The sequence below is a fragment of the Phocoena phocoena genome, chromosome 2, assembly GCF_963924675.1.
Source record: "Phocoena phocoena chromosome 2, mPhoPho1.1, whole genome shotgun sequence".
NCBI lineage: Eukaryota > Metazoa > Chordata > Mammalia > Artiodactyla > Phocoenidae > Phocoena > Phocoena phocoena.
Genome location: NC_089220.1, coordinates 13,370,722 through 13,393,057, shown reverse-complemented (window position 1 = coordinate 13,393,057; position 22,336 = coordinate 13,370,722). Strand labels below are relative to the sequence as shown.

Here is a 22,336-nt window from a genome sequence, read left to right as displayed (position 1 = left end):
GAGATGTCCCCAAGCAGAGGTCACGGGGCCCCCCAAGGGCTGGCTGAGGCACTGATCCACTGTCTGGGAAGTGTAGAATGTGAACTTGAGGCTGCATCCCAGTCCTAAAACCCTCTGGATTTTCCTGCAAAAAAAAAAAAAAAAAAAAAAAGGCGATGAAAATAAAGGTTGGGAGCCGGAATGTCTAAGTTAGACCTGACTGCGCATCAGCTGTATGGTCTAGAGCAGGTCATTTAATGACTCTGAGCTCCAATTTCTCATCTGCAAATTGGGGGTAATAAATGAAACTCAAAGCATTGTTGTGAAGTCATGTGAGCCCAAGTCGAAGAAGGTGGCCAGGGGGCACTGGGTGAGAGTTAAGTGGACTCCGAAGTCTTTAGCGTTAGTTCATGCCGTGGGGTCAAGGGCCCAAGGGGAGCAGAAATGAGGAGGAGTGGGAGAGCAAGGGAGAGCAGCCCGGCGCCTTCCGGGCGCCTTGGAGGAGCAAGAGTCCCGCTCCACGAGGCGTTTCGAGCACGACCACTGCGCAGTATTTCGTTGGGCGGCCCCCTCTGCTGGTGAGTCTCTGAACTGCATGCACCCTTCAGCCACCCGGAAAACTGGCGGCCGTTCATTCCTCCTTCAGTCCCCCGGCTTGGGAGACACACCGACAGTAACAAGCAGCCTGGGCGCTAACTCTGGGGTTTCTTCTTGTTGGAAGGTTATCAAACTTCAAGTCATTTAACCCAAACCCTTTATTAAAAAAGATAATTTAACAAACATAACTGCTTACCACACTGTTTTATGTACTACAAATGTCACCTAGTTTGTTATTTTAAGTACTTCTGTGAGTAGGGTCGGTTAGTGCACCCGCTTTACAGATAGGGAAACTGATGCATGGGGTCACACACTGACATGCTGTGTGAGTGGCACACTGGGGGTCAAACCCAGGCAGCCCGGCTTTAGAGTCTCTGCTCTTAACCATTACTCTACACCACCCACTCCTTTATATATATATATATAAAATACATATATATATAATATATATATATAAAACAGCTTTATCGAGATATAATTCACAACCGTACAACTTATCCACTTAAAGTGTACGATTCAGTGGTTTTTATATGTCTTCACAGATATGTACAACCATCACTGCGATACATTTTGGAACCTTTTCACCACCCCCAAAAGAAACCCACTACCCACCAGCAGTCAATCCCCATACCCCTCACCCATTCCCAGGAAACCACGGATCTATATACTTTCTGTCTCTATCGATTTGCCTATTATGGACATTTCATATGAATGGAAGCATATGTGGTCTTTTGTGACTGGCTTCTTTCCCTTATAATTTTTTCCAGGTTCTTTCATGTCATATGTGTCAGGACTTCATTTCTTTTACGTCTGAATACTATCCCACTGTGTGGATATATACCACCTCATGTTCATCCATTCATTGGTGGACATTTGGGTTGTTTACACCTTTTTGGTAATTATGAATGTTGATGAGAAATTAATTAATAGTCAATTGAAGAAAGAAATGGAGAATTTTACTCCAGCCGACTTGAGGATTATAACTTTGGAGGCAGTCTCTCAGAAAGCTCTGAGGACTGTTCCACCCGTTAGAGGTCAAAGCACAGTCCTGATTTCGAGACAAAGGGTTATACATCAAAGTAACATACTGACAGTTTACATGGTCCAGATCTGCACGTACAAGGCCAGTAGTGGGTCATTGTGACCCTTTCCAGGACTGGGAAAAGAATGTTATCTCCTAAGGAGTTACCTTGCTGGCACCAGGAGAAAACTGCTCTTTTCAGTTGAGCAGGCATTCCTGTGTCTTCCAAGGGGATCTGGTTAATGCATAATGTAGATACACAGTGCACACTGTAGGGGTAGTGGCCCAAACGGGCAGAGAGAATTTTATGGGTAAAAATTTTCTTGTCATGCCTTAAAAATAATTTTATTCCATCAGAATAATGCTGCTATGAATGTTGATGCACAGGTTTTGTGTGAATGTATTGTTTTCATCTCTCATCATCACCCAGGAGTGCAATTGCTGGGTCACAGGGTAGCTCTGCTTAACCTTCCAGAGCAGCTTCCAGACTGTTCTCATTATTATTTTTTTAAAAATGTATGTGTGCTTTTTTTAAGGTAAGGCCCAAGGAGGGAAGGGACTCTCCCCAGGTCACACACAAGGTAAAGAAAAGGCCAGAACCTGACCCCAAGTCTCTGACTCCTGGCCAGTGCCCCTCCCACTACACCACACCGTCCCTTGGGCCGGTGGCCTCACCCGTTGGGTCAGCTGAGCTGCCAGCACTGCCACATTCCACCCCTTCCTCCGCCTGCTTCCCTTCACCTTCTACACCAAATAGCAGAACTTCCTTCCACACCAAGGTCCAGATGACGCTTAAACCCTTCCCAAGGGCTTCGGCTTTACAGCAAGAATCAAGCCTTGAGAAGAAAAATTAGTCAATTTAATGGTTAAAGTTCATGGTTGATGCAGAAAGAGTCCGGTTCCAGGCTCTGATCCTCAGACCACAAAGATGCCTGGCGGTAAGGTATTGAGAGTCCTGGTGAATGCAGGATGTTTCATTGTGTGGGGTGTCCCTGCCCACCCTGCCCCCAAATACCAGTTACATTCCTCCTCATCACAAGGACCAAAAGCTGCCCCAGAACTTTCCCAAGTGTCCCATTAGGCGGCACCGTCCCTGGGAACCCAGCTCTGAACACCCACTCCTACCCCCAGATTCCCTTCCTGTCTTCTGCACCTACTACCCTCCCCACCAGCCTGGGGAGAAACTTCATTCTTAATCCACGTGGACTCTATCAAATCTATGTTCTAGGTCCTGAGATCTTTCCTTGCTCCCTTGAAGCTGGCTTCTGACACTGGCTTAGGAAGCAGGGGCTCCATTTTCTCTGCTCTGCGCCAACCCCTCCATCCCTCACCTGGAGCAATGGGTCCAGGAGAGCCCGGCAGAATGGGGGAGGGCAAAAGGTAAAAGGCGATGTTGGAAACTGGGACACAAAACAGCCAGTGGTTAGGATTTTCAGACTATTCTTTCACCACAGCACCTAAAGGAGACTGACACCAGCAAGAACAAAGGCAGCCAGTACTGAGACAGGGGTTTTCAGGTAACGCCAAGCAGCCCACTTAGCTGAGGAGGCAACTCTGAAGGGAAGGCACCTGGGCTTCCCTGGTGGCGCAGTGGTTGAGAGTCCGCCTGCCGATGCAGGGGACACAGGTTCGTGCCCCGGTCCGGGAAGATCCCACATGCCGCGGAGCAACTAAGCCCGTGTGCCACGACTACTGAGCCTGCGCGCCTAGAGCCCGCGTGCCACAATTACTGAAGCCCGTGCGCCTAGAGCCTGTGCTCGGGAACGAGAGAAGCCACAGCAATGAGAAGCCCGCGCACCTCAACGAAGAGTAGCCCCCCCGCTCACTGCAACTAGAGAAAGCCCGTGCACAGCATAGAAGACCCAGTGCAGCCAAAAATAAATAAATAAAATAAATAAATAAAAGAATGATGCATCTTATGATAGAGGTCAGGTCATCAAACGAAACTTGTCATCACTCCCACTTTGCCTGTTTCCCCATGTATAAATTCAGAACGCCGCACCATGGCTGCAGTACTTCCTTCCGACTCTGATGTGGCTGAATAGCTTGAAGTTGAGCATTATTTGCCAATTAGACATTTTTCATAAATAGAATATTCCAAATCCCTGATGCACCACAGTTTTTGCCAAGATCTATTTAAAGAAGTTATGTGACAAAAAAACTCCTAAAAAATATTACAATATTTCCAAAGCTGTAATGAAATTAATGATGTTAAAATGTTTCCCAACTTTCTTTGAGGCTATTAGTTTAAATAAGGGGTTTCTGAGTGAAGGGGTAATAAGGATAATAGATAATCTTTTGATGTGTCATGGTAAAGCCTTTTGGGTGCATTTCCCAGAAACTGAGAGTAAACGGCTTTGATGACTGAGTAGTAAATCCTTTTGTACACCCAATGTTTTCTAGTTCCTTGCCATCACATGGAAGAAAGACTTAATTCAAATTATCATTAATAATAGATTTTGCTGATAGATCACTATGTGATTTGGGATATACGACACAGAAGGATTTAAAGAATTGGGTGACATTTTAATTACTAAATTCTTTCCTTTGCTTTTTAATTCCTAAAAATTAATTTATCACAAACTATAATATATACTTTTGATCAAGTGTGTACTAGTTATAGTTTGTAATAACTCAATCTAGAAAACATTTTTAACACATGGCACCTTAAAGACAGAAAATAAAATACATTGTAAAATTCTAATTTGTATAAAATGTTTACAGAGATGTTTGGGAGATTGATCAATAACATATTTTCAAGCACAGAAATACATGACATTAGGATAAAAGTATGTGGGATGGAAATGTGAATTCAAGGAGAAAAATTTTTTTAACCCTACAACATACTCACCACCAAAAATTTATTTTCCATCTGTCACCATACTGTTGATCCCCTTTATCCATTTCACCCTTCCCCCCCGCCCCTTCCCCTCTCATAACCACTACTCTGTATTTATATGTTTGGTTTTGTTTGGTTTGTTCCTTTCTTTTGTTTTGTTTATTAGCTTTTTATATTCCACATATGAGTGAAATCATAACGTATTTTTCTTTCTCCGTCTGACTTATTTCACTTAGCATAATACCCTCAAGGTCTGTCCGTGTTGTCACAAACGGCATGATTTCATCTCTTTTTATGGCTGAGTAGAATTCCATTATATATATACATATGTATACCAATTACATCTTCTTTATCCATTCACCTGTTGATGAGCACTTAGATTGTTTCCATATCTTGGCTTTTGTAAATAATTCTGCCATGAACATGGGGGTATCTTTTTGGATTAGTGTTTTCATATTCTTTGGATAAATACCAAGAGGTGGGAAAGCTGGATCACGTGGTAGTTCTGGTCTTAATTTTTTGAGGAACCTCCATACTGTCTTCCCTGGTGGCTGCACCAATTTACATTCCCACCAACAGTGCATGAGGGTTCCCTTTTCTCCCCATCCTCACTAACACTTGGTGTATGTTGTCTTTCTGATAATAGCCATTCTGACAGGTGTGAGGTGATATCTCATTGTGGTTTAATCCGTTGTTTATTTTTTTGTCGTTGAGTTGTATGAGTTCTTTATATATTTTGGATATTAATCCCTTTTCGGCTATATCATGGGGAGAAAATTTTTCAATGCTAAAGAAGAACCTGTGTACATAACTTACAAATGGATGGTGTTAGATATCAAGCTATTAAGCTAGTTAGATTCCACTGGATAGCAGGAAAACATCAAGACTTCAAATGTGCTGATGAATGGATTCCTTGCAGCTATTTAAAACTTAAGATGAAGTTTAGATGCCAACTTAGAATGTGTCACACAATACGTGGTTTTGCAGAGGTTTTTGTTTTGTTTTGTTTTGTTGGTACGCGGGCCTCTCACTGCTGTGGCCTCTCCCACTGCGGAGCACAGGCTCCGGACGCGCAGACTCAGCGGCCATGGCTCACGGGCCCAGCCGCTTCGCGGCATGTGGGATCTTCCTGGACTGGGGCACGAACCCGTATCCCCTGCATCAGCAGGCGGACTCTCAACCACTGCGCCACCAGGGAAGCCCTGCCACTGTGCCACCAGGGAAGCCCTGCAGAGTATTTTTGAGGACACGTGTAGGCAAACGTGTTTGAAGATCTCTGTACCAATAGGTTATAAATTTTGTGAAGGATATGTGACCATTTAATACAGCACAGAACAAGGAAACTAGTAGCAATTCGTGTATTAAAAACACTACTACTAATAATTGTAGCTGATGCTTACCGTTGTAGGCACTTTAGTCCTCAAACAAGGACTCTGTGTGGGAGGAACTCTGTTTTGTTTTGTTTTTTTTAATTTTATTGGAGTATAGTTGATTTACAATGTTGTGTTACTTTCAGGTGTAAAGCATAGTGATTCGGTTATACATATACATATATTCATTCTTTTACAGATTCTTTCCCAATATAGGTTATTATACAGTACTGAGTAGAGTTCCCTGCGCTATATGGTAGGTCCTTGTTGGTTGTCTATTTTACATATAGTAGTGTGTGTATGTTAATCCCAAGCTCCTAATTTATCGAGGGAGGAACTTTTAAGGCCCCTATTTCACAGATGGCAAAACTGAGGCACAAAGGGCTTAAACAGCTTACTAAGACCACACAGCTCCTTAGTGAGAAGGCCAGAAAGGAGACCTGAAGTGGGGGCCCACACCCTTAACCCTTGTGCTGATTGCCTGTTGTTTAATTGCTCTTCTTTTTTAAATAAAAGATTTAGTATTTAGTATCTAAAATAAAAAGATTTATATTTAGTTTCATTTTTAGCATGAAAACATTCTGATTTCTTCCCATACACTGATGGCTGTCAGCTGGGTGGAGAATATTGAGAGGGTCCGTGATGGGGAGAAAAGAGAGGACCATGTTTGCTCTGCATTAAGGAGTCTTTTAAAATGAATATACTCCAGAATAACTTCTTAAGTTTTCACTATTAGCCTGTATTCTTTGAATGTGACGCAATCTCAGGGGCACTGTACTTCTTCAGATAACACACAGATTTCCTAGACATTCTGCACAACTCTGGAATTGCTTTCCGCTTTCCTGAAGGGACAGTTGTCTTGCCCCTAACCTATCACATCATTTCATGTATCATGTAGATGCCACATTTGTTAGTGGAGTTTGACAGTGTCAAGACTTTCTATTACAGTATTTTAGTGATGAAATAGAAAGAGTAATTTCCTGTTGCGTGTTAGGGAAATATTTTTAGACTTTCAAAATTAAAATGCCTAAATTAATCTGGATGGGGATGGGGTGGAAATCAGACAAATAAATCCATCTCTCCAGTTCAGCGAGATGCAGCATTTTGAGCACCTGTTATGGAAGTTTCCAGAGGCCAAAAGGATGCTTGCCATCTTTCTAATGTTCTGATGGACGTAATAAATAACGAACTTTACAAACTGGGTACAAGATGAGGTGAGGACTTTTAAGACAACATTTGGCATCATCACAAGTCATCAAAAAAAACCCAAAAAAGATTTAGGTGATTCATGAGACAGCCTCTCAGATGAGCAGATTAATTCCAGAGACCAAATCAGAGCTTAAATGTTGGTGCAAAAGTATATGTTAACTTCTCAGTTCCAAATGCCAGTCCAGTTCTTGGAGAAGTAAGTAAAGGTCTTCCCAGCTTGATTTTTGCATATTAAAAAAATTATATTTTCACAGTTGTCTTAGTTTGACAGTCGAGGTCATTGTCTTAAGTTGTTGACAATAACCTAATAACTGCGATTAAAATTTTTTTTCAAGTTAAATCTTTATAAGGCTCAAATCTCGCTTGTAAGTTAGCGCATCATTGCCCACCCGCTCGCACAAGCCCTGAGAGCTCATTGGTGCGTGCGGGATTTGGTTCCTATCGGCCCCCGTGGAGTCCCTCGTCAACTTCCGCCTCTGGCGGGCCGCCGAGGCGGTGCACTTCCGGCAGCTGCGGCTCGAGCGGCCGAAGCAAGATGGTGAGTGACTAAGGGTTTCGGCTGGTAGTGGCGGTGCGACGGGGTCGAGGCGGCTGCCGGAGGCACTCGGTCCACCCGCCGGCCCGGTCTCCTGGGGCGGGCCTTATCCCGGGTCCCCGGGGCCGGGGCTGGGCACGGAGGGTCCCCCAGGCGGGCCACGGGGGCGGCGGAGCGGGTCAGGTGGCCCGGCCTCACTCCTCCGCCGGCCAGGGCTCTGCCAACCGGCGCGGGGTGTTTCGGCGGGTGCCTGCTCGAGTAACTGGGACGAGGGCTTTCGGAGCCGCGCAAGTGGAGGGATGTGCGGCTTGAGCGGAGGGAGGGATTCGCTCCCTCCTGAGGAGGGAGAGCGAGTCGTGGGATACCGCCCGGAGTTGGAGGCATTTGACGGAGGCCTTAAGATGCCTTTCTAACAGGTGGACCTTGGAGGGAAAGGTCCCGTGGTGCGCTAGTAATAATAAAAGCAGCTAGCATTTATTCATTAGTTCGCGGATTGATGCTGGTGGAGGGAGGGCCCAGGCTCTGCTCTAGGCGCTGGGGATCCAGGGGATGAGCATGACTGACCTAGTCTCTGCCTTTTGGAGCTTACATTCTCAAGAAGGCAGACAAAAAATAGAGGAAGGGATATGTGATATGACGTCGGGGCGGGTGGCCGTCGCTTAGGGCTGTTCTGCAGAAGGGGATAGGATGGGGAAGGGTGGCTGTTTTACATAGGATGTCAGCGAGTCCCCATGAGGAGGTGAGATTTGAGCAGAGATCTAAATGAAATGAGAGAGTAGCCTATGCGGATACCTGAGGGAAACTGGTCCAGGCAGAAGCAACAGCAAGTGCAAAGGGCCTGAGATGGGAGTGTGTTTGGCTTGTATCGTGAACAGCAGGAAGTCCCGACCAGTCTTACAGGTCTTAGAAAGACTTTGCGGTAGCAGTATTCTAGGTATGATAAACACGTGGCAGGTACTTTTCCAGCATTGGGTCATTATTCTTCTCAACAGTCCCTTGAGGTAATTATTATTAGAGGAAACTGAGACAGGGTAAGCAGCTGTGCTAGAACACAAACCCTGTGGGTCTTTGCTATGAGGTACTAGTTATCCGGGCAGTAGAGAAACACAGGTATTGGCGTCCCGTGGACCTGAGTGTGATTCCTGGCTACCTCTCTGACAGCTTTGTGACAACAGGCAAGTCACTTTATCTCTCTAAGCCTTCACTTCCTTATCTGTAAACTAGGGGTAATGATGGTGTCAAGAATAGAGAGAATCTAAGAATAGAATGATATGATACCCTGAGAATGTTTAGCACACTGCTTGGCATATAGTGTAACGCATATACTTGTTATTATTTGAGGCTGAGAAACATCACATAAATGGCCCAGACATGAAGAAGTTCAGGACCGACTCAGGAAAACATCCTCCAGTGGGGCCAGACTTGTAGGATCATGGGAAAGGTAGATGAACCTGGGAAAAGTTAGTTGCAGCCAGTTTGGCAAGGGCCAGTTATGCCAAGCTAAAGAGTTTGGACATTACACTCTAAATGTTAGGGAGCAGTTGAAGGTTTCTGAGGAGATTTAAAGGATCGACTCTTTGCTGTAGGCGGTAATAATTGGATTGGTGAGGGAAGAAACTGGACCTGGAAATCTCAGTTGGGAGACTAGAGCCCAAATAAGATATGATGGCCTGGACAAAACAGAGACAGGGTGTGGACAGGAGAGAGAGTGAGGAACTGAACCAGAGTGGATTTGTTTCAGAGCCCAGACTTTATAACCAGACTGACAAAATCCTGACCCTGACATTTCTTATTCACCGATGATATTGTATTGAGTAGGTACTATGAGTCATGCAAATTTGAAGTGTTTTACGTGTATTACTTCATTTTCAGCAACAAATAGGAGCTAATACCATCCCCACTTTACAGTTAAGGAAACCAAGGCTCAGAGAGGTGGCTTGACTTACCTGAGGTCACATAGCCTATTAGGAATGAAGTCGGAATTCAAACCTGGATACATTTATTTCCTTAGCCCATGTTCTCAGGCTTGTTGCAGTTCCTCATCTAGAAAGTAGCAGTAATGAACCCTACCTTGAAGGATTGTCCGGGATTAATGGGGTGGTGAAGGAGAACGTCTAGTACAGACTTAGGCGCATCGTAAACATCTCAGACGTCAGCTGCCCCAGCCAACAGCACACTTCCTTAGGGGTGTAATTGATTGTGAAAGGCCTGCAATTTGGACGGCTTATTGCAATAAAACTAATTCTATTTCCCAAAATTTCTCAGAGCCTTGAATTACCTTCTTCAGAATAAAGTGCAAAGTTTTAAGAATCCTGCATGTTGGGAAATAGATTTGACTTTAACTCTTTCAGGTAACGATGAGAGGGTTGTTTCGTCCTGATAATGAAGCTGGTGCTGTATTAATTTAGAGGAAGTGATTTGAGGGGACAGAGGGCCCCTCTAGTCAAGTAAATTCACTATTGCTCATTTCAAATGCCGTCATTTCTGAGACACTGCTCTGTGTGAAACATTGTCCTGTAACTGAAGGGTCTGTTTTAAAGTCAGAAATCCCACTGAACTTATTAATACACTAAGTTCTTGGTAGCTTAAGGTGATTCAACATTTTAGATTGGGAAGAAGGACCTGCCCGAGCGCTCCAGGCTTTAGGGATGGGAGGTATTTAAGCTGCCATTGAAAGGAAAGTCTCCTGGATCTTGGCGTGATGCTAGTAAGGAGTAAGTGACTGACAAGTGATTGTTGAGTAGGTTAAATGATTTAGCTTTCATGGCCCAATTTCATGAAATACGCTCTTGGTGGCCTCAGCCAGGTAGTTTTATATTAGAGAGTGTCAGGCTCTATGCCTTCCCCTCAAGAAAGGGCGGTCTTAAGATCTTAGTCTCATAATGACACATTAGTTATATCTGTTTCTTAATAGAGTTGTCCTTGATTTAAGATGCAGTCTGTGGCAAGGTGCACCACTGATCTAACAGCTTTCCAGGAAAAAGAAATTCTGCCACATTAAATGTACACGTTGACTGCAGGGTATATCTTGAGTTCAGAAATATTAAAATGTGGGGAAGTGTCGGTGTCTTAGAATCGCAGAAGAATAAGAAGGATTTTTTGAAGTGATCATATTCTGAATTTATACCTCTGTCTTAATTTTTTTCTTTTTTTCAGGGTCAGAGTCAGAGTGGTGGTCATGGTCCTGGAGGTGGAAAGAAGGATGACAAGGTAAATAAATAAGAAGCCAGATATGTCTGTCATGTGAGTAAATTGCGAAAAATGTCAGATCTCAGCTGAGAAGTTCTTTGGGGATTCATGAATTTTAAAATGCAAAATAAATTATCTCTTCCTTTAACCAGCCTAGCCTACAGATACAATACCCTTTTCGTGTTTTACAAAAGATTATTGACCGTCACGTAGGTATTTATGAATTAATGATTTTTAAAGGTGTAAAATTAATAACGTTACAGAAGTGTTAAAATAAATTGCCTATGATTTTAGTGTTTAATATCCTTAGGTGTGAAGACTTGTGTCAAATCATTTCACCTCAGACTTCTGGCATATTATTCTGAATTCTGACTTCTGTTCCTTATTGAATGATCTATCAGTGTGTATTATAATAAAGAAAGATCAGTTACATTCACATATTAACATTGCAGGAATGTAAAAACAGATTTGGGGTTTTTTTTAGGACAGTCTTTAATAACATCCTAAAAGATGAGGAAAATTATATTACCTGAAAATAGATGATGGTCCCGCATAAGTAAGTTTGTGTTTTAATATGATTTCTGTGTGATTTTTTTTTCCTTACTATTCTAAAAACTCAAGGACAAGAAAAAGAAATATGAACCTCCTGTACCAACTAGAGTGGGGAAAAAGAAGAAGAAAACAAAGGGACCAGATGCTGCCAGCAAACTGCCCCTGGGTAATGACATGGTTCCGATTCCTAGGGGGACTATCTCTGTGTGTGTAGCTTAGAGGTCTGAATGTGGAGACAGGAAATAGGGCGTGGTTGAAGCTCTAGGTCTGTGACTTTGTGGGGCATTCTCTAGGTTGGAATAAAAGCTATATTTTGGTTTTAACAGTATACACAGGATACGACTGTTATTCATTTTAAGAAATTCCATTAATTTCCTCTAAATAACCAGCTCCTCTAGTGTATTAGAGTACGGGGTTAGATTAGAAAACTCAGGTTGAGCTTGGTTACCTTAGAGATAAGATACACTTATTTCATGAAGAAATGGAATTTAGTGTATTGGAACTCACAGCATGCGATGCCTGCACATAAAATTTTTCAATGTCTTCCTACCAAGCAAGGAATAAAACTCAATCAGGTGACCTCACCCAGCCCACTGCTCCATCCTCAGCCTCTTGCACTCCCCTTGTGTGTCGTTCTTCACACTGCCCTGCCTCGTGTCCTTTGAATCTCCTGCATCAGGGCCTTTGCTTCCCCCAGTCCTTCCCATGGCTGCCTGCTTCTCATCCCTTCAGGCTTCAGCTCAAATACCTCCGCCATCCTCATCTATCATCTAAACAAGTCTATTCCTGCTTAGGTGCAATAAAACAATTTTTAAAATATTGCTTGGTTAATAATAGAGTCAGACAGTAAAAAAATGTGCCATTAACCTACCGTAGTGAATCAGTATGGTATTGATAAAGAATAGATCATCAGATCCCCAGAAAAGCATATAAAATTCAAAAACAGAGTCAAGTTATGGATAACTAATATGTGGTAAAGGTGACATTTCTGTTCTGTGGAAGAGGATGGGTTATTTAATATAAATGGCTGGTATCTTTTATTTGTTATTGAGAGAAAATGAAATTAGACCCCTTGCTCTTTGCCAGATGAGTTAGATATACATATATAAATAAGTAAATAAATGAAAATTCAGAAATACATTTAACCTTTTGAAGAAGCCAAGAAATAAATAAATAAAGAATAAATAAAGAATAAATAAATAAAGAAGCCAAGAATACATTTAACCTTTTGAAGAAGCCAAGAAACCCAGAAACTACAAAAGAAAAGTTTTCTATATAAATGTTAAAAGTCCTATGTAGCACGAGACTTTAGGCCAAAAGAAACAACATACGAGTGTGGGAAAAACTGTTTGCACGTATGTTAATATCCCCAGTATTTCATAATCCTCCTATAAATGAATGTATGTGTTACAGCTAGGGTGCAACAACCTGTACTGACCGGACAGCACCTGCAGCTATCTTCATTAGCACCTGTGGGGAATAATAGACCAAAGCAAACTACCTTTGTGGTCAAGAGTTTTTTCTTCTTTGTAGACAGTTACCACATGTCATTTATATTATCTGTTTGGTCATAGGCCTCATCCCCATTATTATTGGGTTGGCCCGAAAGTTCATTCGGGTTTTTCTGTAAGATGTTATAGAAAAAACCGAAAGAACTTTCTGGCCAATCCAATACATAAAATCCCTCTCCCCTTTGCATTTAGGCACCTGCTTACTTTGGGTCACCAAACTTTGAATTTTTCAGTGTCTGTCCAACTAAACTAAGTTTAAGTGTTAACTTCTTTTTGTTCTTAAGGATGAACCGAATTAATTGCAAACTTCAAGCTCCAACTATAATAAAACTTTCTTTTTTAATTACAGTGACACCTCACACTCAGTGCCGGTTAAAATTATTGAAGTTAGAGAGAATTAAAGACTATCTTCTCATGGAGGAAGAATTCATTAGAAATCAGGAACAAATGAAGCCTTTAGAAGAAAAGCAAGAGGTAAATTGAGAAATTACTGTAACTTGTTTTTTTTACCAATTGAATTCTACTTAGTACTTAAAACTGTTAATGAATAAATGAAATTCATTTTCTGGCTTTAATGAATTATTATTTAGCTGCCTTTTTAAAAAAAATTTTATTTTAAATTTATTCATCCATTGATTGATTGGTGGCTGCGTTGGGTCTTCCCCATTGGGTCTTCGTTGCTGTGCGCGGGCTTTCTCTAGTTGCTGCGAGCAGGGGCTATTCTTTGTTGCGGTGCATGGGCTTCTCATGGCGGTGGCTTTTCTTGTTGCGGAGCACGGGCTCCAGGCGCACGGGCATCAGCAGTTGTGGCACGCGGGCTCAGTAGTTGTGGCTCTCGGGCTCTAGAGTGCAGGCTCGGTAGTTGTGGCACACGGGCTTAGTTGCTCCACAGCATGTGGGATCTTCCCAGACCAGGGGTCGAACCCGTGCCCCTGCATTGGTAGGCGGATTCTTAACCACTGCGCTACCAGGGAAATCCTTAGCTGCCTTTGAAAAGTACCAACTGCTTTGTGAATCTAGTGAACTGTCAGCATCGTCTACTTTTTAGGTCTAATCTGCTTTTCCTTCTTGGCCTACTCTTATGTAGGAAGAAAGATCAAAGGTGGATGATCTGAGGGGGACCCCAATGTCGGTAGGAACCTTGGAAGAGATCATTGATGACAATCATGCCATCGTGTCTACGTCTGTGGGCTCAGAACACTATGTCAGCATTCTTTCATTTGTAGACAAGGATCTGCTGGAACCGGGCTGCTCGGTCCTGCTCAACCACAAGGTAAGTTGATAGCCTAAGAAAGCCCATCGGAGTGCTTGCTTCTTGCTTGCAGATCCGTCCCCCTGTCCCGTGGAAGTAGATCACCAGAGCACTCCAAAGGGTAGAGAAAATTCTGTGATTGCCATTTCATTGTAAGTGGATTGTGTGAACCTTACACGCCTGTGTTAAAGCTTAATGTTCCCTGTTAGGTGCATGCTGTGATAGGGGTGCTGATGGATGACACGGATCCCTTGGTCACAGTGATGAAGGTGGAAAAGGCCCCCCAGGAGACATATGCTGATATTGGGGGGTTAGACAACCAAATCCAGGAAATTAAGGTATGTCAAGGAACCAGCTCTGGGGTTTTATTATGTATTTATTTATTTACTTAAAAATATTTATTTATTTACTTGGCTGCTCCAGGTCTTAGTTGTGGCATGCGGGCTCTTTAGTTGCGGCATGCATGTGGGATCTAGTTCCCTGACCAGGGATTGAACCTGGGCCCCCTGCATTGGGAGCTTGGAGTCTTAACCACTGGACCACCAGGGAAGTCCTGAGCTCTGGCTTTTTAGACCTTTGGTTTCTTAACTGCCGTCTCATTTAGGGCGCGTGGAGTTGTTCTGCGTGTTTTATTTTTTCTTTACTGATCAGACCAGTGACTGACTCAGACCTTACTAGTGGTGGTGCTTTGTGTTGTTAATACTGAGTTAGGTAATAGAAGTAAGTATAAATTGTATGATAGTTCTTGGAGCAGCAGCAGCTTAATACTTTTTACATGTAATGTTTAATAATTATCTGTGTGAACATGTTTCCAATTGTACTGACTTCAGCTGTGGCTATCCAGAAACCTCCAGTGATGTCTGGGGGTAGGGTGAGTGGCACACACTTGCACAGTGCTGGCGTCTAGAACGTTAACCCCAGCTCCTGCCATGGTCCTGGGGTCAGGGGCATGTGGTGGGCCAGCCCTCTGCAGGTTCTTTCATCTGCAGGGAGGTCATTCAGAGTGATCACAGATCTCCACTGGTGACTCTCAGACAGCTGGGAAATAGCCATCATGTCCCTTGGTGGTCACAACAGAAAATCTTGCCAGCTCCTGCCTGCGGTTTCATTGAAAAGGGTGAATTTTAGCTTTAAGTTTCTTTTGCTCAGGAAGGGCTTAAATGTTACTCAAGGTTGACTTTTACTGGGAAATGAAAGGGAAATTGGGTGCTATTAGGAAGAGGGGATCAGTGCTGGGAGCTCAGGTAGGACAGAGGTCCTCTGTGGAAGTCAAACGTTGTCTCTAACAAGAATAATTGAAATTTTAGCTTATTTTTGTTGAAAGTGAGATGTACCCATGATGTCAGTGAATGAATCTGATAAATTTCAGTAAGAAAGCCTTTTATTTTTACCAAGTGTCTGTTTTCTTTAGGAATCTGTGGAGCTTCCACTCACTCATCCTGAATATTATGAAGAGATGGGTATAAAGCCCCCTAAGGGGGTCATTCTGTATGGTCCACCTGGCACAGGTATGTGCGCTCTGTGCTGGTCACTTTCCAGGCACTGAGCTCATCTCTTGAGCAGCAGCATTAGCTGGTTATAATGACTTAGCTGTTGAGTGAGGGTGCCACACTTCCTTAGTTTGAAAATGTGCTCTAAGCAGCATTTTGGACATTTCTGAATAAGCAGCTCCTCTGGAAAGATACCTATTGCATGAAAGTATATATTTGTGTATAATAGGTGTACTAAGAAACTGAACTATCTTAGGCTTGTAATTGTAGACTTAACAGAGTTCATGTGTTAAAAACAATAGTAGGAATTACAACAGAAGGTAAACACCAGTAGGCAACCCCCAAATGCCGGCTCGATGTGAATGCATTTCCAGCTCCCCAGCACACCTGTTGTATACTCAAATGTGCTAGATTTATATGTTGTAAAACATAATGCCTTTAAATATTTTAAAGAGTAATGTGAGTCTGTTGAAAATATTTTGTAAGAAAAAATAAAAATAAACAGGGTGCTCAACTTTGGCTGTACGTTGGAATCACCTTGGGAGCTTTAAAAAATACTGATGGCGGCTCCCATCCCCGAAGATTCTGATCTGTTCATCTGGAGTGTGGTCAAGCATCAGCACCTTGGTGGAGGACCACTGTTTTAAAAGCTATCCTGTGCTGTTCAGATTAGGTTCATCCTCCTGGTCCAGGTACTGAGTGAGTCTACCATTGGATGAATAAATGGATAAAGATAAAAATGCATATACGTATCTGGTTCATTATGCAGTAAGTTGACCTGAGTAAGTTGTATAGTCATTGCTATGTAAATTCCAAAGGAAGAGAGGTTATTTGATTGAGTGAACTGAAGCCATGTTGCCAAGAGGGTCTGTACTGAGGATTGCCCACGCTGGAGGGACAGGGAGCCAGCTGTACCCTGAGGCAGGGAGCTACTGTAGCCTGTCATTTTATAGCCCAGGGAAGTGAGTTTCAGAGAGGCCAGCGACTAGCCCAAGGCCCCATTAACTCTGGGAATTGAGCTGGTACCAGGGCTGGAGCTGGAACACAGGCATTCTGACCCGCAGCCGTGAGCCTTCTTTGGGGCACATGTGCTGACAAGGGCTGGAGTGGAGTACCGGGTGTCAGCCCTGTCGGGAGGAAGAGGAGACTGGTTCAGGGATCCCCCTGGCCATTGAACATCCCGGCAGCTGAACCTGGCTGCTTCTGGACTGTAAGATCCCATCCACTTAGAAGGTCCTTTTGGTCTTCTGTCAGCCATCCTTAAATGATGCTCTCAGGAAGCAGTCCAGCCCTCTAATAGGCATTTGAACCTGCCACTCTGACTGCCCGGCTGAGGGAACGCCATTGCCCCATCTTGTTACAGAGCTTAACTCCCTGTCCTCCTTCCCGCTTGCACGAAATCTTTTGTGTCACTCACTCGCCTGCCGGCCTCCTCCCCTCCCCTTACAGGCCTGAGGATGGTCCTCTGCCAGCTCTGCCTCTAACTGCCTCTGTGTCCTGAGGTGACTGCCCAGCCCTCACCATCAAAGGGGCCATGGTCTTGAGCTCGAAAGTTCTCAAGTTGGTACTCTTTGCTTACTCTTGTTCTTGATCTGAAGGAGGAATATCAGGGAACAAAGCAGGGTTGGAAATGTCAGGTCTTCCCTGAGATCAGTGAGGAACGTCCCGTAAGGGCACACCACAAGGAGAAAAGTCTCGAGCTTTCAGCAGCTCACAGCTGTGGGCTTCATCAGGAGCTGGTCTTGGCTCAGCTGACTGAGCCCTGGGGCAAGCCCACAGCAACGTCTTCAGGAAGCCCCAGGGCACTGCAGGCCCTGCTCAGGGACACTATGTGTCCTTCGGTCAAACCTAGGGCTTCCGGGCCTTTTTTTCATCACTGATAGTTTTGTAGGAGTTGAGTTTGGTTCTCTAACCCTGGTTGCATAGGTCAGGTTAATATTATATGCAACTTTGCAGTAAAAAGTATTTTCTGACATTATCATGATGAATTTAGGAAGATGGTTAAAAATAATCAAAATGTTTTTTAGGTTTTTTTGAATTTCCTCTTGTCTGCTTTGGAGAACAGAATGCTTTTCATAGAGGGATCCTCCCATTCTTGATGTCTTTTTAAGGTGACAATGAGGGTTTTAAAGTTAAAACAGCACTTGAGGTTTTTTTTTCCCCTTTTCCTCTTTCAATCTAAAATAGGTAAAACCTTACTAGCCAAAGCAGTAGCAAACCAAACCTCGGCCACTTTCTTGAGAGTCGTTGGCTCTGAACTTATTCAGAAGTACCTAGGTGATGGGCCCAAACTTGTTCGGGAACTGTTTCGCGTTGCTGAAGAACATGCACCGTCCATCGTGTTTATTGATGAAATTGATGCTATTGGGACGAAAAGGTAGACTTTCTCTTACCTCTTTTGTGTTATTTAGAGGTAAAAACCATATGGTTCTTCTCTGAGAACGCCCGACCGCTGGGCACTCCCTATGTGGCCTGCATGTTGGTTTGCCACAGCCCGTACTGGGTCGCTTCCATGGATTCTTTAGGCTCTGCTCTCCCATGTGCCAGGTAACAACTACCCGGCAGTTGATTGGTCAGTCAGTAGCCATGCCTTGAGCACCCGCTCTGAGCATGGCACCACCCTGACTCTGGCGACACAGCCATGAGGATGAGTCTCTGCCCTTGAGGAGCTCAATTGTGGAGACTGAGTAAATCACATAATTTCAGGCATGAAAACCGCTACGAAGAAAATAATGTGTTGTTTATCTTGGGCTTTGGGAGGGTGTGACATATAGGCTGAGACAGAGCTGTGTTTTGTAATCCCCTTTAACAGGAAGATCAGTTGGATCTTCACTTCTCCCTCACTTCTTTTCCAAAGGTATGACTCAAATTCCGGTGGTGAGAGAGAAATTCAGCGAACAATGTTGGAACTGTTGAACCAGTTGGATGGTTTTGATTCAAGGGGAGACGTGAAAGTCATCATGGCCACAAACCGGATAGAGACTTTGGACCCAGCACTTATCAGACCAGGTCACATTTGCTTTGGTTTCATTGTGGAGAATGAAGGTCCTATGTGGATTTGTATTTCTTAGGAGCACTTTGGGGAGAATATAAACGATACGTGTAAGGCAAATACTGCCTGGAAACTTAGAATAATTCACCAACACTGTGTTCCCTTGCGATAATCGTGATGTAGCCTGTGTAGCTTTGGCCCTTTTAGCCTCCAGACGCCTGTTTTTTTTTTTTTTTTTTTAAGAAATATGACAGCTCAGGTCCATTTTTTACATTCAGGTAGTACCAAAAGAAGCAGTAGCTAATCTTACTGTCTTTTGTAATGTTTTTAACATGATTGATCTGTCCTTTTCCACTAACTGTGCCATTTAGGAATCTCCTTCCGTTTGTTTCCCAAAGTACCAGAGCAGAGAGGATTCCGTAAATGAGATGAATTCAAACGTTGATATTTACAAACTACAGACATGAGTGTTCACTTTTTAAGATCTGGACCTCCTTCCATAGGACACTGTGTGACTGAGACCACTCATGTGGAGACTAAGGCCTCTCCCGGGGCCCCGAGGAGTGTGACTGAAAGCCTTTTATACCCACAGGCCGCATCGACAGGAAGATCGAGTTCCCCTTGCCCGATGAAAAGACGAAGAAGCGCATCTTTCAGATCCACACGAGCAGGATGACACTAGCAGACGACGTAACCCTGGATGACTTGATCATGGCTAAAGATGACCTCTCTGGTGCCGACATCAAGGTGAGGACCTGGGCTGGATTGTACCTCTTTGTTTTATCATATGTGTGTATGAGTTTGGACGTGTCTTCCCAGATGACCAGAGTTTAAAGCAAGGCCTGGCAGCACTGCATACGGCCACAGCCTGCCTTCTGGGGGAGGACCTGGGTTGATGCCATGGTTAGGTAGGGGCGGCGCACACAGGCTGTTTCACGCTGGTGCCTGCGCTGAACTGCGTATCCCTGGCATCTATAGAACTAGGTTAGTGTCTCAGTTGGGGAGTAAATCTCTCTTTTTAAAATTTAAATTACCTTAAAATTCTGCACCAACTTTTTATTTAGAAAAATTTCAAGGCTTCAGAAAAGTTGCAACAAAAATACCCACATACTCATCACCCCCATTTACCAAATGTTACCCTTTTACCTGTTTCTTCTCTCTGTATGCAGAAACACTCTCTCTTCTGAACCATCTGAAATAAATATCCTAAAGGCCATAACCAGATAGAACTGTCAGTGCCAGGATTGTGTTTTTACCATATCATGTTGCTTGGGTTCTTGTTTTACTTTTGGCAAGTAGTAGTTGAGAAAATAAATATATTAGAATAAATACTGTACTAAAACTTGTAAATATTTAACCAGAAAATACAAGTTCTCTTCTGACTATAGGTAAATGAAATGGATGTACACTCTATGTGGGCTCTAAATTTCTGGAATAATTTTATAATTTTATCTATTTCTTAGGAAGATTATTGCCTTTAATGAAAGCAGGGCTGTGAGAACTTACTGACCTGCCAGGCCACACGGCGGGGGTTGGAACCCGAGCCAGTCCTCTTCCTTAGTGAAATATTCCCAGTTTAAGCCACTTCAGGTCCTTTGAGGAAATAATGAGAATGTTTAAAACATTTAAAAAATCGAATCGTTCCCAAATGGTTTGAGAATTTCGTGTTTAGGTTGGGTGCCTACACCAGATTTCAAAATAGCACTCTCTGAATTGTTAGAATAAAAAGTATTTCACTTTCTGAACACACTGTTCCTTCTTACAGGCAATCTGTACGGAAGCTGGTCTGATGGCCTTGAGGGAACGTAGGATGAAAGTAACAAATGAAGACTTCAAAAAGTCTAAAGAAAATGTCCTTTATAAAAAACAAGAAGGCACCCCTGAGGGGCTCTATCTCTAGTGGACCACAGTTGCCTTCCAGGAAAAGGCTGGAAGTGTGTCGACCCCCTGAGGTGTGAGGTGGGGGAAGTTGCCCAGGAGTCCACGTGGTGGTTGATCTTCACTAGCACAGCACCCCGCGTACCTTTTGAATGTGACGTGTAGGATGCCCGTCTGGCCCTCTTCGTATGCTGCCCGCGTGCAGCGCTCTCTCTCTCTTGCCAATAAAGCGTGCTCTTTCTCAAACACACACTGAATCCTGTTTCTGGGCCCTCCACACCGGCTGCTCAGTAGCAGCAAGCCGATGGATCTCGGTGCTAAGGAAGCTGGCTGACCAAAAGGACTGCAGACTTCAATACCTGCTGCCCCGTCACACCCCCAGAGCTGGTGGCAGTTGTTCAACAACAGCTGATGGGAAAGCAACGAGCATACGTAAATAGCCGGTTATCTTTGTTGCTTAAGCAACAAGGGCTGAGGAGTCCCTACAGCCGTGGCTTCCCTTTTGGAAGGTCGGTGGAGCATGTGGGCTCTCAGGGCTCTGGAGGCAGGAAGGAGGTGTCGCTGTTGCTAAGAGACTGAGGCTCCTACAAGAGACCTCAAAAGGGCAGGGCTGAAGAGTCCCATACCAGCCCTGCCATCCCTTGTTCTCGGGTTCAGAACCTGATCCCTCCCAAGAGTGTTCAGAAATGTGTCAAGCTTCCCCTTCCCTTTTCTTTGTCTATTATTTCCTGCTCTCCTCTCGTTTCAGAACAGTCCCATCTCAAAGCCTGTAAGTGGGGCAGATCAAGGAAAGCCTCCACTTGGTTGGCCAACTTCCTTGGGTGCTCCAAGATGCTCTTTAGAAAGTGCTCTAGCTCAGGGGTCCCCAGTCCCTGGGCCTCCACCTGTTAGGAACCACCGGGCCGAACAGCAGGAGGTGAGTGGCAGGTGAAGGAAGCTTCATCTGCCACTCCCCATTGCTCGCACTGGGGCCTGAACCATCATCCCCCATCTCCCTCCCCCCCACCCCACCTTCTGTGGGAAAACTGTCTTCCACAAAACCGGTCCCTGGTGCCAAAAAGGTCGGGGACCGCTGCTGTAGCTGTGCTGCCCTCTGCTGCTTTTTCCCAACCAGTGTCCATCGATTTCTAGCCAAAATTCTATTCCACAGCACTGGCTTTTCTGGATGAGGTGCCAAGGAAATATGCTTTCAGCAATTCTAGAGAGCATGATTTAAAAAAAAAAAAAAAAAGCCAGAGAGAAGCTGTCCACTTTTTAAAAAGCAGGACCTCAGAGAAGATAAAGCAATTTCCTCTCAGTCAAATGTAACTCAGTGCCTGGAAATCAAAACGAGAGCGTGGCCAATACCGCTGAAAGCCACCTTCGGCACGTGTCACAGGCAGCACTGGGTTTGGTAGGAAGGAGCTCGCTCCATTTTCCACGACTGGCTGCTGGTGAGCTCCCCGGCAGCGGGGTCCTTATTTGTTCAGGCAGTGCTTTCTACACGGTAACGTACACACGACGTCCCCTAACAGGGCGTCCTATTAGAGCCCAGGTTCTGACAGCAGGGCTGGGGAGGGGCCTGAGGGTCTACATTGCTCCCAAGCGATGCTGGCTGCTCAGGCCATAGTCGAGGACGTCACTGAATAGGGTTCAGGGAGTAATGAGAACTTAACACATTTGATACAGGTGAGAATACCAAGGTTTAAACGACTCCCCACTGCTCTGGTCTGAAGATAAGGGTAAAATCTGCTAACCAGCCCAGGAGAGGAAGTCCTAGTATTGAGTAACTAGACTTTTTTTTTTTTTGACTGCAAGACCCAGGAGACCTGGCAGGACCACCAAGGATGCCAACCGAGAAGGTACATTCACCCCAGCAGGGCTGGCGCTGGCTGGGCAGGGGAAGAGTGGACCAAACGAGAACTCGCACACCAACCATGACA

The 22,336-nt window shown here is 44.2% G+C and overlaps 1 protein-coding gene and 1 non-coding gene across 2 annotated transcripts; one reads left to right on the top strand and one right to left on the bottom strand.

The window, feature by feature from the left end:
• The first annotated feature begins 7,512 nt into the window (after positions 1 to 7,512).
• Positions 7,513 to 20,660, top strand: PSMC1 (proteasome 26S subunit, ATPase 1). The gene is made up of 11 exons (XM_065872550.1): positions 7,513 to 7,553; positions 10,707 to 10,760; positions 11,361 to 11,457; positions 13,152 to 13,276; positions 13,890 to 14,075; positions 14,264 to 14,392; positions 15,466 to 15,562; positions 17,732 to 17,921; positions 18,402 to 18,553; positions 19,129 to 19,283; positions 20,302 to 20,660. Exons 1-11 carry the CDS (start codon positions 7,551 to 7,553, stop codon positions 20,434 to 20,436), a joined length of 1,323 nt encoding a protein of 440 aa, XP_065728622.1. The 5' UTR covers positions 7,513 to 7,550; the 3' UTR covers positions 20,437 to 20,660.
• On the bottom strand, positions 14,531 to 14,603 carry TRNAW-CCA (transfer RNA tryptophan (anticodon CCA)). The gene has a single exon. It is a non-coding gene; the product is annotated as a tRNA-Trp (tRNA).
• Positions 20,661 to 22,336: the final 1,676 nt, after the last annotated feature.